Below are 16677 nucleotides of genomic sequence, written 5' to 3' on the forward strand. Positions count from 1 at the left end.
GCTGAAATAAACAGGTAGTCCATGATAACGTTGCTTGGATGACACCATATGTTGCTCCAAAACCTGTATGGACCATTCAGCATTAATGGTGCCTTCACAGATGTGTAAGTTACCCATGCCCTGGGCACTAATACACCCCCATACCATCACAGATGCTGGCTTTTGAACTTTGCACCTATAACAATCCGGATGGTTATTTTCCTCTTTGTTCCAGAGGACACCACGTCCACAATTTCCAAATATAATTTGAAATGTGGTCTCGTCAGACCACAAAACACTTTTCCACTTTGCATCAGTCCATCTTAGATGATCTCGGGCCCAGCGAAGCCAGCGGCGTTTCTGGGTGTTGTTGATAAATGGGTTTTGCTTTGCATAGTAGAGTTTTAACTTGCACTTATAGATGTAGCGACCAACTTTAGTTACTGACTGTGGTTTTATGAAGTGTTCCTGAGCCCACGTGGTGATATCCTTTACACACTGATGTTGGTTTTTGATGCAGTACCCCCTGAGGGATCAAAGGTCCGTAATATCATCGCTTACATGCAATGATTTCTCCAGATTCTCTGAACCTTTTGAGGATTTTACGGACCGTAGATGGTAAAATCCTTAAATTCCCGGCAATAGCTCGTTGAGAAATGTTGTTCTAAAACTGTCCGACAATTTGCTTACAAAGTGGTGACCCTCGCACCATCATTGTTTATGAAACACTTAGCATTTCATGGAAGCTGCTTTTATACCCAATCATGGCACCCACCGGTTCCCAATTAGCCTGCACACCTGTGGGATGTTCTAAATAAGTGTTTGATGAGCATTCCTCAACTTTATGAGTATTTATTTCCACCTTTCCCAACTTCTTTGTCACGTGTTGCTGGCATCATATTCTAAAGTTAATGATTATTTGCACAAAAAAAAAGTTTATCAATTTGAACATCAAATATGTGTCTTTGTAGCATATTCAACTGAATATGGGTTGAAAATGATTTGCAAATCATTGTATTCAGTTTATATTTACATCTAACACAATTTCCCAACTCATATGGAAATGGGGTTTGTAATTATTATACTCTAAATATGTTGTTTTTACTTAAAAATGCAGCAATTTAGTTGTATTCACTGTTAAAAAAATATTATGTGTCCCTCACAGGAATACATTTTAAAATACTTGGCTTCCATGGCTCTCTCAGCCAAAAAGGTTCCCGACCCCTGTCTTAATTCCATGACTTTATATATCGGTATTGATAATTAAGAGCTGGACAATATTGGAATATCGAATGTCGGCAAAAAAAGCCATTATCGGACATCTCTAGAAATATCCAATACCGCTCAAGTTATAAGCCTGCACTCGAGTTATAAAAAAAAGTTGTAGATTAGGCGGCAATAATTTGTTAAATGCTTTAAATAAGATTATTGATATATTATATATAACAAGACCATCAAATTGCAGCAACGCCCAGTAGCCTGTAATTGTGCTCTTGTATAGAATTTCTCCAGCAATGATCATGTGGTGATGGTACTGACCCTGAAAGGGACAAGCGGTAGAAATGGATGGATGGAAAGGTAATCACTGAAGTCGGAAAACACCGAGGCCTCGGCGGGAAACGCACGGCCCTCCACTGCAAAGAATGGATTTGGTGTCGACCAAATTATTAAAATACAGTAAAATCCATCGTAATTGCACCAAAAATTATAAATATTCCAATTAATTTTTTTAGGTGGAAAAAAATGTATAATACATCTTTTGTGTAGTTTAGTTATGAGAACCAGTCTTACCGGAAGTGGTCACACAAAATATCGGAGCTCACGTCGTCATCTTGTGGACTGCGCCGCTTCACAGCCCATCTTAACCGACGGATGTATCAAAATACTCGACGGATAAAAGTGCACGGTATTTGACATATCTCAAAAGAATAAGGGTCGGGTGTTTAATTGTAATTATAAGGTTAAATGCTCCATATGACAATGTGCCTCCACAGTACGCGAGCGAGCTAGCTCGGTCTGTGTTAGCATTGTTAGCATTAGCATTTAGCATTGTTTAGCATCCAAGCCCCGGGTTCAATGTGAGCACAAAGGCTGTGCTCCATCTTCTCTTCAGAGCAATGTTTCCGTCTTGGGGGAATTACGGTGCACCGCCATCGCAGAACTATGGAGGGCCTGGACCTCGGAAAATGCCTGGTGGAGGCCACGTTGGTCCGCAGGCGGGATACGGCGGCCTACAGGCCCCGCAGGGTGGCTCTCTCTTCTCCAGCCTGCAGGAGCAGCACCTCCAGCAGATGCAGCAGCTGCAGATGCTCCACCAGAAGCAGCTCCAGACGGTGCTGCACCACGGCAATGCGGCTCCACCTTACGGCGGAGGACACCAGGACGGGTTTCCAGCACCACCGTCGTGGCAATCAACAGAACCGAGCAACTTGGACGGCGATGGGGGCAACCAGCCTCATTTAAAAGGCGGGGGCCCGTTACCGACACCACCTGACCTGTCGAAGCCGCCGCAGACTGAGTCTCAGCCGGCTCCCCCTCCATCCGAGCCCCTGTCATCGAAGCTTCTCGATTCCAATGCTGCTCTTAAGGCTAACGATGGGAAAACGCAGGAAGACGACAAATCGTCTTTGCAGGTAGGTCCCTCTCCTTTGGGGGAAAAACGTCTTACCCGCGCATTTTCTTTAAATTGCTGTAAAACTGACACAAAAAAATGCCAAAGAAAAAAAACTGCAAATGTTGAAAACACACCAAGTCCCAAAACAATCATCAATCTATCAATCAATGTTTACTTATATAGCCCTAAAGGCCTACTGAAATGAGATTTTCTTATTTAAACGGGGATAGCAAGTCCATTCTATGTGTCATACTTGATCATTTTGTGATATTGCCATATTTTTGCTGAAAGGATTTAGTAGCTGAAATAGGCGCCAGCGCCCCCCGCGACCCCAAAAGGGAATCATCGTTAGAAAATGGATGGATGGATGGATTTAGTAGAGAACATCCTCGATAAAGTTCACAACTTTCGGTGCTAAGAGAAATGCCCTGCCTCTACCGGAAGTCGCCGACGATGACGTCACATGTTTGATGGCTCCTCACATATTCACGTTGTTTATAATGGGAGCCCCCGACAAAAAGTGCTATTCGGACCGAGAAAACGACAATTTCCCCATTAATTTGAGCGAGGATGAAAGATTCGTGTTTGAGGATATTGATAGCGACGGACTAGAAAAAGAAAAAAAAGTTAAAAAAAAACGCGATTGCATTGGGACGGATTCAGATGTTTTTAGACAGATTTACTAGGTTAATTCTGGGAAATCCCTTATCTTTCTATTGTGTTGCTAATGTTTTAGTGAGTTAAATAGTACCTGATAGTCGGAAGGGTGTCCCCACGGGTGTCTTGACGCGCACTGTCTCAGGGGAGTCGACGGCAGCTATGGACGGCACAAGCTCAGCTTTTCTCCGGTAAGAACTGACTTTTTAACCACAATTTTCTCACCAAAACCTGCTGGTTGACATTCGGTAGGATCCATGTTCGCCTGGCCGCGCTTTGATCCATAGGAAAGTTTCACCTACAGGAATTTTAAACAAGGAATCACCGTGTGTTTGTGTGGCTAAAGGCTAAAGCTCCCCAACTCCATCTTTCTACTGTGACTTCTCCAATATTAATTGAACAAATTGCAAAAGATTCAGCAACACAGATCTCCAAAATACTGTTTAATTATGCCGTGAAAGCAGACAAATATTAGCTGTGTGTGTGCGTAGCGCTCTTATTTCCTAAAAACCCGTGGCGTCTTGCGTACACGCCATCATTACACGACGTTTCTAAGACGAAACTCCCGGGAAATTTAAAATTGTAATTTAGTAAACTAAAAAGGCCGTATTGGCATGTGTTGCAATGTTAATATTTCATCATTGATATATAAACTATTAGACTGCGTGGTGGGTAGTAGTGGGTTTCAGTAGGCCTTTAAATCATAAGTGTCTCAAGGGGCTGCACAAGCCACAGCGTAATATTGTGAGAGTCTGGTCTGTAGTGGATCTATCATAATAGTGAGAGAGTCCTGTCCATAGTGGGGCCAGCCGGAGATCATCTTGAGTGGAGACAGGTCAGCAGCGCAGAGATGTCCCCAACTGATGCACAGATGAGTTAGTGGTCCACCCTGGGTCCTGACTTTGGACAGCGAGCGCCTCATTTTTGGTCACCGAATCTGTGCAGAGCACAAAAAGAAACAGCAGATAAACTGGTCTAAAAGGGGGGTCTATTTAAAGGCTAGAGTATACAAATGAGGAGGAGGAGATGGGAGGACGCCAGAATACCCGGAGAGAACCCACGCAGTCACGGGGAGAACATGCAATCTCCACACAGTTCGATCCCGAGCCCAGGATTGAACTCAGAACCTTCGTATTGTGAGGCACATGCACTAACCCCTGTACCACCGTTTTGCCCTATTTTTTTTAGATTTATATTCTAAAAAAAAAAAACGTGTTAAAAAATGCAACTTCCACCCCTATTTGAATTTGCCTGGCAGAGGTTTTCAAGTGTTGTGGCTTAAAGGGGGGGAAATTATATTATTTATTCATTTAAAATACTTCCTTGTGGTCTACATAACATGTAATGGTGTTTTTTTGGTCAAAATGTTGCATAGGTTATGTTTTACCGACAGTTTCTGGCCATCTCTTCATGATGCACTGTTTTGGTGGAGGTCTATTTTATTTCATCCGTGCTGTAATTTTTAGTAAGTAAATACATTTCATTTGTAAGGCGCTTTGCACAGATAAAATCACAAAGCGCTGTACAAAACGTAAGTGAGGTAAAACAATAATTCAATTAAAACAAAAGAGACAACATCATAAAATGGATGCAAAGTGGATTAAAATTGACAGTTAAAAGGTGCATTAACTAAAACCTTTACTAAAAAGAGAAGTTTTTAATTGTTTCTTAAAAGTTTAAACGCAGTCAAGATCACGAAGGGACTCGTGCAAAATTGTTACAGAGTCTGGGAGCTATAGCCTGGAATGCCAGTTCTCAATCAATCAATCAATCAATGTTTATTTATATAGCCCCAAATCACAAATGTCTCAAAGGACTGCACAAATCATTACGACTACAACATCCTCGGAAGAACCCACAAAAGGGCAAGGAAAACTCACACCCAGTGGGCAGGGAGAATTCACATCCAGTGGGACGCCAGGTCTCCACAGGTTTTAAAACAATTTTTTGGGATCTTTAGAAGACCCTGGCCTGAAGACCGGAGGCTGCGCCGTGAAGAGTATGGCATAGCAAGTCAGTAATGTACTGAGGGGCCCCACCATGCAATGCACGGACGGAATGTCAAGACTAAAATCTTAAACTCAATGCGGAATTTTACTGGAAGCCAATGAAGATTGGATAAAATGGGGGTAATATGGGCTGTTCTGAGTGCACCGGTCAAAAGTCTGGCAGCCGCATTTTGTACAGTCTGTAGTCTCTTTATCGTTGACTTGTTGAAAAGTGTGTAGAGAGAATTGCAATTATAAATACGAGATGAAATGAACACGTGAATGATCATTTCGAGATCCAATTTTGACCACAAATTTCTCTCTTTAGAAATATTTCTAAGGTGATAAGCAGTTTTTGATCAGTTGAAGGCAGTAACCCTCCAAAGACATGGACTGATCAAACACAACCCCAAGGTTTCTGAGGCTGCTTTTAAAACATGCACCCAGAGCACCAAGGGAGTTCTTGATTAGGGGCATCTTTGTATCGGGTGTAATTATCAGAGTTTCCGTTTTGTTAGAAGTTATCTGGAGGAAATTTGAGGACAACCCGTTTTTAATACAGCATACACACTCCAAGAATTCAGATAACTCATATGGAGTCTACTGACAAATATAAGTTCAAACTACAGGTGGAAATCTTTGGGCACCTCATGATCGGATTACCATCACGATTCAGGAGTTAGTATTCGATTAAAAATCGATTATTGATGTATGTATAATTTATATACAGTACAGGCCAAAAGTTTGGACACACCTTCTCATTTCAGTGCATTTTCTTTATTTTCAAGACGTATTTCCTTGAATTGCCGCTGGGGCGCTAATTAATTTAAAACCTCTTCTCACTCCGGCGCTAACCAAAGGCATGTGGTAAATGCAAGCATGCGCTAATTATTTTAAAACCTCTTCTCACTCCGGCACTTACCAGAGGCATGTGGTAAATTTAGGCCTCCGCTTAAAAATTGGAGTGTGATGTAAGGATACCATCATGAAAAGCACAATTAATTAAAAAAAATGTTATTATGGTCTTACCTTTACTTATAAATGAAGTCCATGCGCAACTACTTCTGATCAAAAGCATCGATAACTTGTTTATAGAAGTCTTCCTTATCTTTCTTCAGTTTTAAAAGTTTCTCCGTCTCGATGGATTTCTTCCTTTATTACCTCCTGTTTCGATTGAAAGTCCAGTTTAGAAAACTGTTTTATTTTAGATATGTAATCCTCCATGTTAAAAGTGCAAGCGAGAGGAAAAAATAAACACACACTGCTCACTCTTGCTGCTTGTTGTCACTTCTTCTGCAGCCAAGTAGTCGCAAGAAGGATCTATAGCGCCCTCTACCACCAGGAGGCGGGAGTCATTTAATGACTATATTTGACACACGCAGCTCCGGTATATTAATAATACATAGCTGCTTACTGTTCTTTTTAGCATATTCAATAGCTTGGACCTTAAATCCTACTGAATAGCTCTTAATCTTCTTCCCTTTATGTAATTTCAAAATATTGAAATCAGCCTCTTCCATTTTGAAAATGATGACAGGTGAAGTGTCACTCGTGACCAGAGGTGGGTAGTAACGCGCTACATTTACTCCGTTACATCTACTTGAGTAACATTTGGGATAAATTGTACTTCTAAGAGTAGTTTTTATGCAACATACTTTTACTTGAGTATATTTATAGAGAAGAAACGCTACTTTTACTCCGCTCCATTTATCTACAATCAGCTCGTTACTCGCTACTTTTTTTTATCGATCTGTTAATGCACGCTTTGTTTGTTTTGATTTTGTCGGACACGCATTCAAAGTAGGATCTAAGCATGCCTGCGTTTCACCAATCAAATGCAGTCACTGGTGACGTTGGACCAATCAAACAAAATCAGGCGGTCACGTGACCGTCACACGTCGAATCCGACCTAAAAAAGTTGAAAAACTTATTGGGTTGTTACCATTTAGTGGTCAATTGTACGGAATATGTACTGTACTGTGCAATCTACTAAGAAAAGTTTCAATCAATCAAAAGTGTAAAGGAAAAAAGACACTTTTTATTTCAACAATACTTCCCGTCAAAAGCCTAATGACTGATCGCACAGTTCCTGTCTTCACAATAAAAGTGCCGCTCCATCGCACCTGCGCTAACAAAATAAGTCTCCGAAAGCCAGAGCAAACAAGCTAGCAAGATACAGAGTTTGTCGCCAATGTATTTTATTGTAAAGTGTATAAAAACGAATATGGAAGCTTGACAAATAAGATGCCAAAAACCAACGACTTTCATGTGGTATTAGACAGAAAAGAGGAACTTTTTTTCTCCTCGATTTGAAAAAGTGGACATTATCAGCACTATACTGTCTGATTCCAATCAATACAAGTCATCAGAATCAGGTAATACACCAACTTATATTCTTGTCTTCATGAAAGATAGGAATTTATATGTTAAACATGCATGTATATTCATTAAAACACCTTTAACATGTCAACAAAAACGGCAAAATAAATACCTATAAATTATATACTGTGTATATATATATATATATATATATATATATATATATATATATATATATATATATATGATATGTGTGTGTATGTATATATGAGGTAGATCACCTCGACTTGGTCATTTATTAAGTAATTGATTAATGTTGAAAAACTTATTGGGGTGTTACCATTTAGTGGTCAATTATACGGAATATGTACTGTACTGTGCAATCTACTAATACAAGAGTTTCAATCGATGAATGCCTACTGAGCCTATGGTGCTGTTAAGTTATTGTGGCTCAATTTGCCTTAATTTTTTTTACTTTAATGTATTATTATTTAATATATATTATTGTTTTATTTGCTTAAGAGATATTCCTGGCTATAAATTTACTTATTGCTATTTTTATGTTTTTGTGCATTATTTGTTGCCGTAATCATTAAACAAACAGGTTACTCATCAGTTACTCAGTACTTGAGTAGTTTTTTCACAACATACTTTTTACTTTTACTCAAGTAAATATTTGGATGACTACTCCTTACTTTTACTTGAGTAATAAATATCTTAAGTAACAGTACTCTTACTTGAGTACAATTTCTGGCTACTCTACCCACCTCTGCTCGTGACGTGACGATTTTGACCCGGCGGAAATTCTAGGCCAGGGGTGCTCACACTTTTTCTGCAGGCGAGCTACTTTTCAATTGACCAAGTCGAGGAGATCTTCCTCATTCATATTTATCATTTATATTCATTTACTTATGAAATAGACATTTTTATTAACAAGTTAATGGTGTTTATTGACAATACAAGCATGTTTAACACATATAGATTCCTTTCTTTCATGAAGACAAGAATATAAGTTTGTGTATTACCTGATTCTGATGACTTGTATTGATTGGAATCAGACAGTGGTGCTGAAAACGTCCGCATTTTCAAATGGAGGAGAAAAAAGTCCTCCTTTCTGCCCAATACCACATGAAAGTGGCTGGATTTGGCATCTCATTTGTCCAACTTGCATACTCGTTTTAAACACTTTGTTATGAGAGTAGCAAATGTGTGTGTGGCCCTTTAATGTGCGTCAACAGGTGAGTGATGTCAGTGAGTGTGTGGGTGAGAGAGGAGAGGAAGCGGTCGCTGAGGGCGGGGGAGTGGCTAGTGTTTTTGTGTGGAATTTTGACTGTGTGCAAGACGTAAATAAAAAGCCATGATTTGCAACTAATCGCTGGTCATTTTGCCCTGGAGTCCGGAATTGTGAAGAGCCACTGCCGGGTAAAGTGAAGGGTGTTTCCCCAAGAATCCATCGGCCCTAGAGAAGTGTCTCTCTTGCGCTTCTTGAGTACGGTCTAGGCGCCGGAAGCAGGAAAGGTGCAACAACTTGATAAGAAATACATTGGCATCAAACTCCGTAGCTTGCTAGCTTGTGCACGCTAGCTTTCTGAGACTCTTATTTTGTTAGCACAGGCAGGATGAAGCAGGTCTTTTATGGTGAAGACAGGAACGGCCAAAGAGTCTGTTGAAATAAAAAGTGTTTCTCTCTGTCCTGTCAGTGATTTTTTTCCTAATAATGAGCTCGCAGCAGCCAGCGTCATCTGACAAGATCCTCGGGTGCCGAGAATGTCAAACAACTGACGAAAGTGAAGTCTTGGTGAAAATTGATGATTGCTCATTTTTATGTCTATTTTTTTAATGCCTGGCTTGCAATCGACTGACACACCCTCCGCGATCGACAGGGAGCTCGCGATGGACGTAATGCCCACCCCTTTTCTAGGCGTATGCTAATTATTTTACGAAACGAGTTTGGCCCGGCAGAAATTCTAGACATGTGCTAATAAAAATAATATTTTGCGAAACGAGTTTGACCTGGCGTTAACCCTAAGCCGGCGGTAATGCTAAGCATGCGCTAATTATTTTGCAAAACGAGTTTGACCCGGCAGTAATTCTAGGCAGGCGCATACTATATACAGGGCGGCAATTCAAGGAAATATGGTATTTACCTTGTGAATTTGTCGCTGAAGGCATCAAAACTATGACACCTATGAAGTGAAAACCATTTCTACCTCTTGAAGCTCATCAAGAGAATGCCAAGAGTGTGCACAGTCGTAATCAGAGCAAAGGGTGCCTATTTTGAAGAAACTAACATATAAAACTTGTTTTCAGTTTTGTCACCTTTTTTTTGTTGAGTACATAACTCCACGTGTTCATTCATAGTTTTGATGCCTGTATTAATGCAGTTTTACATTTCTTTTGTGTCCTAAAGAAGCGTTTTTCACTTCCAACTTAAAAAAAGTTATTTTTTAATAAGAAAAAGTTAAATTAATTCCCACATTTATTCAATTCAAGAAAATGTGTGCAAAACTGGGACATAAGGAAGTACCTTATAATAAAGGAGCTGGTCAGATCTCTTGGTGAGTTGGTCACAAATTGGGCAAATTCCTAACGGCTCGTTTGGAGACTGTATGAAGGAAAGCAAATTGGTTTGATTTAATTTTTTGGGACTTATGCATATCCGAATCACATAAATACAGGTACCAATAGGGAAAAAAAGTTGTTTTTGCATAAAAGGTCCCCTGTAAGAAAATTTGCTGAGGTAACTTTACGTTAACCAAAGGTAAATATATTTGAAGCTACAGTGAGAACAACATAAGGCCTGGATAGACTAAGCAGGGGCCCTCCACTTGTATATTTTATCTGGAGGGCAAGGGGCACTGTGCTACTTGGAAACCCCCCTTAGATGATCAAATTTCGACACTTACATATCATGGATTTTTAACGTGTTTTAAAATGAAAAATATCCAAGTAGTGTCAGTATTTATGAAATTAATTCTTAGTACACTAATTACTAATGGAGACGAGAATTATAAAGTAGTCAATAATCAACTTTATTTTGTACATGTTATTTATCTGGTTAGGGTTGGAAATGATATGTTATAATAATTATTAATCTGCCAATGTTTGTCGCTAATGTGTCATTTCATATGTCAGTATTTAACCAGTTGATTCAGCTCAGCATGCACCTCTAACAAAATTAAATCCATATGATTATTTTACCCAGAATCAGCAGCAACTTTGGTACCAACAACATCTTCAGAACCTGCACAAGTTAAGGCAAGAGAAACAGAACCAAAAAGATGCCAACCTTGCTATGTCGCAGACAGCACCACCCAATTGCCAAGGCAAACAGCCTCCACCTCCAACAGAAACACCAATTGGTGCGCCGCCTCCGCCCCCTCCTAAGGAGGAGCCCCCAGCACCACCTCCACCTCCAGAGGTGAGCTTTTTTGGTTTTCTGTTTTGGAAGGGGTTTTCTATGTAAAGTCAACGAAAATGACTTCTCATATTGGCCCCCTGAGTCTGATAGCAAAATTGAGGTCCAATCTTGCTTTTCTTTCTGTGTTTAAGCCGGAGTCAAAGAAAGACTCAGAAGAGAATGTCCGTCTTCAGCAGTTACAGGCTGCGGCAGCTCAATGGCAGCAGGTTCAGCAGCAGAGAGTAAGCCTACATTACCAGGCTCTTATGCAACAGCATGAGAGTCTTCAGAAGATATTGGAAAAATATCAGCAGCTAATTCAGCAACCTCCAAACCTACAGGTGGATAAAAACACCCATCTCGACCCTTCCAATGTTTGTTTTAATATCGCACCGTCAGACCAAACATTGAAATTGTTTGTTTTTTTTTGCAGACAATGTCAAATGAAATGCAGCTGAGGCATTATGAAATACAAAAGCAGCAGTTCACTCCTCTTTACCAAGACTGGGAAAATTCCTTCAGGTTGTGGTTCGAGCAGTTCCAAACGTATCCTCACAAAGACCAGCTGCATGACTACGAGCACCAGTGGAAGCAGTGGCAGGATCAGATGAATGCCACCAATGGCCACCTTTTAGAGAGGATCGCAACGCTCACTGCAATGGTGCCGTATGCTGCAAGCCAATATAATAATGTCGTTATGGGGCAATATGGAGCATACCCTGGACAGGACATGCAAATGCAGCCGCCACCAGTAAATGCAGGTATGCAGTCGACCGCGGTTGCTGCCGGTCCCACACCCCAGGGGCAGCCGCCCCCACCAGTACAACAACATGCAGGCGGACCCCCTCCTGCAGGCGGACCCCCTCCTGCAGGCGGACCCCCTCCTGGAGTCGGACCCCCTCCTGGAGTCGGACCCCCTCCTGGAATCGGACCCCCTCCTGGAGTCGGACCCACAGGTCATCCAAATATTCCACCGCCAAACTTCAACAACATTGGGGGTCCATGGTCAGTTCCATTTTCTGTTTTTGGTGCAATTGTAAACTATTACAGTAGTTGTCCTTGTTAGTAGATATGTAACGATAAACGGTAATAACGATAACCGCGGTAAAACTTCTGACTGTTTGTATTACCAAAATAGTTTAAAATCATTGAAAAAAACATGAACGACAACTAGGACTGGGTCAATAGAATTATATCAATATATATTGGATAGACCCGTAATCAGTATCAATGAAAATTGTTTGATTTGAGCAATGAAAGCCAAAAATTATCAACTATCAAGTTTAGTTGTGCTGTCTTGCTGTTGATTCTCTGCATGGAGTGAGAAGAGAAATTGAAAATGAGTGCTGCAAAGAGTGAAATAATTGATAAAACAAGAAGAGTCACCTCGACAATATGACCATAGTTTTTCGCCGCGCTCATCTTTTCTTTTCAACCCACGTTTGTTCCTTAGTCGGATGTACTAAAACAACAGGTAGGAACTGCAGTGCAGGTATGTTTGAATAAAATAACAAATGTGCCGCTTTAAGATAATAATTCGGTCCAATAATATTTAAAAAACTATTACGGCTTTAGATACATTAATTACCATACTTACATTAGAAAAACAGACCAAATTGAATGTTACACAGATTGCGTAACTTCCTGGCAATAAACATGCAAAAAAAATTATTCTCTGGTTTCTCTGTTTACATTTTTACTTCTTGCACTATTCTGTTACACTTATTTATGTATTTCTTACTTCTTACTTATTTTTTCACCTTGATTTAAAGAGGTTGTTGTTGAGTGTGTATTGTGTTTACATTTAGTGTTTTTCTTTGTTGTGTTGAAATGTCCTTGCCTTTCTGCCCTAATAGCTGAGGGTATTATAATTAGAGTAAGGTTACCTTTAGAAATACAAATGTTAAAATGTACTATAATTTTCTACTGCTCCACATTTTCCATAGGTGATAGAAAATATCAATAATTATCCATATCAATTAAAAGATAAAAAATGTCATCCATATCACCCAGACTTATTGACAGCCGCACTTTTATAAATTTGTGGACAGAGCGTTAGCTTGCTCGCTAGCTTGAATGCTAACATTAATATAAAAGGCATTCGCATCGTTCCCCATTAAGAAACATCATACCCCAATTTAATCCTGTATAAACATTACTGTTTGAACAACTAAGATATTCACATTGACCATAAAGGCTGTACTGTCTTACCACAAAGCGATAAATCTATACTCAACATTGCCGGGGTGGACACAAACTCCTGTGATGTCACTTAAACCGTAGGTGAACACCTAATTTGAATGTATTATATAAAAATTGTATAATGTTAGTAAGATAAACATTTTTAAAGCAAATTTTTAAAATAACATGGCTCTTTTTAAACCAGAACAATATTTAAAAAAAAAATTCTGTCATGAAAGTATATAGAATTTTTATCTATTTATTTTCAAATAAAAAATGTTTTGAATTATTTCAGTGTGTACAAATAGTTTTTGACCACATTCAATCACCGTGATAATTTCGGTCACAATAACCATATGACATTTTTTTATCGTCACATCCCAGCTGGTTAGCGAGGACAATAATTGTATTGAAATCACAATGTACTAGTGCACATGCATTTATGTAGTTTTTTGCTAATCTGATTTATATTTTGTCTTCTTTTTTTCAGTGTAAACACCCCTGCTTTCAATCAGGCACATGTGCCATTTGATGGAAGGCCGAGATTTGATCAACCCACACAACATTTTGACCGCCCCCCTCCATTGACTCAACTTCAACCCACACAGCAATTTGATGGTCCCCCTCGCTTTGATCAACCATATCAGCGTTTTGATGGTCCTCCTCGCTTTAACCAACCAGTGTCACACTTTGAGGGTCATCCCCAAATTGACCATGCCGGTCAGAATTTTGGTAATCCCCCAAGATTTGACCATCCATTAAGAAATAACCCACTCCGATTTGGTAAGCAGTCGAGATTTGATCAGCCCCCAAAACAGACTGGCCCAACAGTGCCCCCACAAAAACAACCGGAAACTCTGACTCAAGGAGAGCAAATTCCCAAACCACCTCTCAATGTGGCTTCTTCCTTACACCCTATCAAGAAGTCTGAGTCTGATCAACAGAGGGGAAACTCTAAATGTATAACTATGAAAGATACGACGGATGATGTGGTTCAAAGTGATGGATTTTTTATCCCCACGGATCCAATACCGCAAACCAAGTTTCCAGACAAAAATGATGATCCTGAAAATACTTCTAATATCGGAAATCCCAAACCTTTAGTAACCAAGTCTACTAACCTTGAATCTAAACAAACCAATGCACCAAATTTCCCCAAACCAGATGGACCGTTGAAAAATGGCAACAACCCCACAGTGGCACCAGAGAAAAGACAAGAGACACCACCATCCAAAACAGGACCTCCAAGGCCTCCCCTGGGTAAAGTCCCTGTGCTAGGTGCGGGACGAGGTCAACCCCCGGTCTCTGTCCAAGGTGCGGGACGAGGTCAGCCCACTGTGTCTGTCCAAAATGCGGGACGAGGTCAGCCCCCGGTGTCTGTCCAAGGTGCAGGACGAGGTCACCCCCCGGTGCCTGTCCAGGGTGCAGGACGAGGTCAGCCCCCGGTGCCTGTCCAGGGTGCAGGACGAGGTCAGCTCCCGGTGTCTGTCCAGGGTGCAGGAAGAGGTCAGCCCCCGGTGTCTGTCCAAGGTGCAGGGCGAGGTCAGCCCCCAATGTCTTTCCAAGGTAGAGGACGGGGTAATGAGCAGAGGGGGCATGAAGACTTTAGAGGACATAGCATTGTACCCCCTAAAGGGCAGATTAATGAAGTGTCTCAAGATTTTATGCCACCTGAGGAAGAAGAATTTGTGCAGGAGCAACAAGACTACCAATGGCAGGATCCTTCATTTGAGGAGTTTGGTGGTGAGGTGTCTGAGGCACCTGATGAGGAAATGTGGATGCCTGAGGATCATCACTTCCAAACAGAAGAGGAATATTATGAAGAACCAATGCAAGGACATCCTATGGGAAGAGGGGGGTTCTCGATGATAAGAGGACGTCCCCCTATGGGCCGAGGATGTGGACCCATGGGTCGAGGGGGTCTTCTTTTAGGCAGAGGAGGACCACCAATGGGCCGAGGAGGACCTCCAATGGGCAGAGGTGGGCTGCCTATGGATAGAGGAACTCCACCCATGGGACGTGGAGGTCCACCCATGGGACGTGGAGGACCACCCATGGGACGTGGAGGTCCACCCATGGGGCGCGGCGGTCCACCCATGGGACGCGGAGGTCCACCCATGGGGCGCGGAGGTCCACCCATGGGGCGCGGAGGTCCACCCATGGGGAGCGGAGGTCCACACATGGGGCGCGGAGGTCCACCCACGGGGCGAGGGTTCCCCCCCAGAGGCAGAGGGTTCCCACCCATGGGGCGAGGGGGCCCACCCATGGGCCGAGGCGGCCCACCCATGGGACGAGGAGGCCCACCAATGGGACGAGGAGGTCCACCCGAGGGAGGGGGAGAACAAATGGACAGTCAATGGGAAGAAACCGAGACAGACGAGTACTACAAAGAAGAAGAAGAGGCTTATTGGGAAGAGGGTAGACCTCCAATTAGAGGAATGAGACCCCCATTTCCACCTGGCCGTGGTCGTCCTGGGTTCATGCATCGGGGACGAGGGCCACCGTCTCATTTAGCACACGGTCCAATGGATGAGGAGTCATTTGGTCATGACACTGATGATATGGAAATAGATCCATCAGAACATTACATGAATGACCCTCATAACTTCCCAATGCACCCAGGTGGAGGAAGAGGCAGACGGCCTCCACCACCCCATGAAGCAATAGGTCCTGACGGGGAGTCATTTTATAATGAAGAAATTGAGGGTGAACAGGGTTGGCTGTCACCCCATGGGAGACCTCTAATGTCACATGAAGTTATGGAAAGGGGTGGAATGAGGAGAAGGCCGATGGGACCTGGTATGGCAAGAGGTATGATGCGGTCAGGTTCTTCACATGAACATGAAGAGGGATACAGTGAGGTTTATGTTGAGGACTATGGTCATGGAGAAGCTCGCTGGGGGCCACCGCATCCTGATGAAACTCAACATGAGGCCAGGTTCTTTGACTCTAAATGGGACCGAGAGCGACCCTCACCGGAACAGGACTTTCCGCAACACTTGCCTCCCTCCGAGCGCTTCAGGGAAGACCGTTGGCCTGATGACAGAGAGAGAGGTCCTCAATATCCGTATGATGATGAATACGACAGAAGTAGAGGCGACATTAGAATCCGGCACTTCTCGGACGAGCCTCTGAAAGACTCATCACAGCTTCCTCCAGAATGGGATCGGCCTTCAAGACTTCACCCGCCATCAGAAAGAATGTATCCCTCTTATGGTGATCACAGGGACGAACCTCCTTTGGACAGGCCTCCACACCATGAACCTGTTCAAAACTTGCCAGAAAGCTCTATTGATTTAGCAGCACAAGGAGCAGGCGGAGGAAACGTGCTTGCTCTTTCCCAGCGGCAACATGAAATCATCTTGAAAGCAGCTCAAGAACTTAAACGCATAAGGTAATGTCTACTCTGCTCCATTATCAGTTATACTTAAAAATTTGTTTAAATATATTCAGGGTTTCCCCTAGCTTGCCAATATACTTTTGCAGTGGAGGCGTGGCTACAGGAGTGGTCAATATGACATCATCATATAATTAGTATA

The 16677-nt window shown here is 42.0% G+C and overlaps 1 protein-coding gene across 1 annotated transcript in view; it reads left to right on the top strand.

Annotated features, from left to right (window-relative positions):
- The first annotated feature begins 1777 nt into the window (after positions 1–1777).
- Positions 1778–16677, top strand: part of ylpm1 (YLP motif containing 1) — a 52745-nt gene continuing 37845 nt past the window's right edge. The window contains exons 1-5 of the mRNA XM_061900448.1: positions 1778–2612; positions 10763–10978; positions 11110–11298; positions 11391–11962; positions 13629–16532. Coding sequence (XP_061756432.1) covers positions 2097–2612; positions 10763–10978; positions 11110–11298; positions 11391–11962; positions 13629–16532 — 4397 coding nt within the window. The 5' untranslated portion in view covers positions 1778–2096. The remainder of the gene's footprint in view (positions 2613–10762; positions 10979–11109; positions 11299–11390; positions 11963–13628; positions 16533–16677) is intronic.

Source organism: Nerophis ophidion, linkage group LG05, assembly GCF_033978795.1.
Source record: "Nerophis ophidion isolate RoL-2023_Sa linkage group LG05, RoL_Noph_v1.0, whole genome shotgun sequence".
Taxonomy (NCBI): domain Eukaryota; kingdom Metazoa; phylum Chordata; class Actinopteri; order Syngnathiformes; family Syngnathidae; genus Nerophis; species Nerophis ophidion.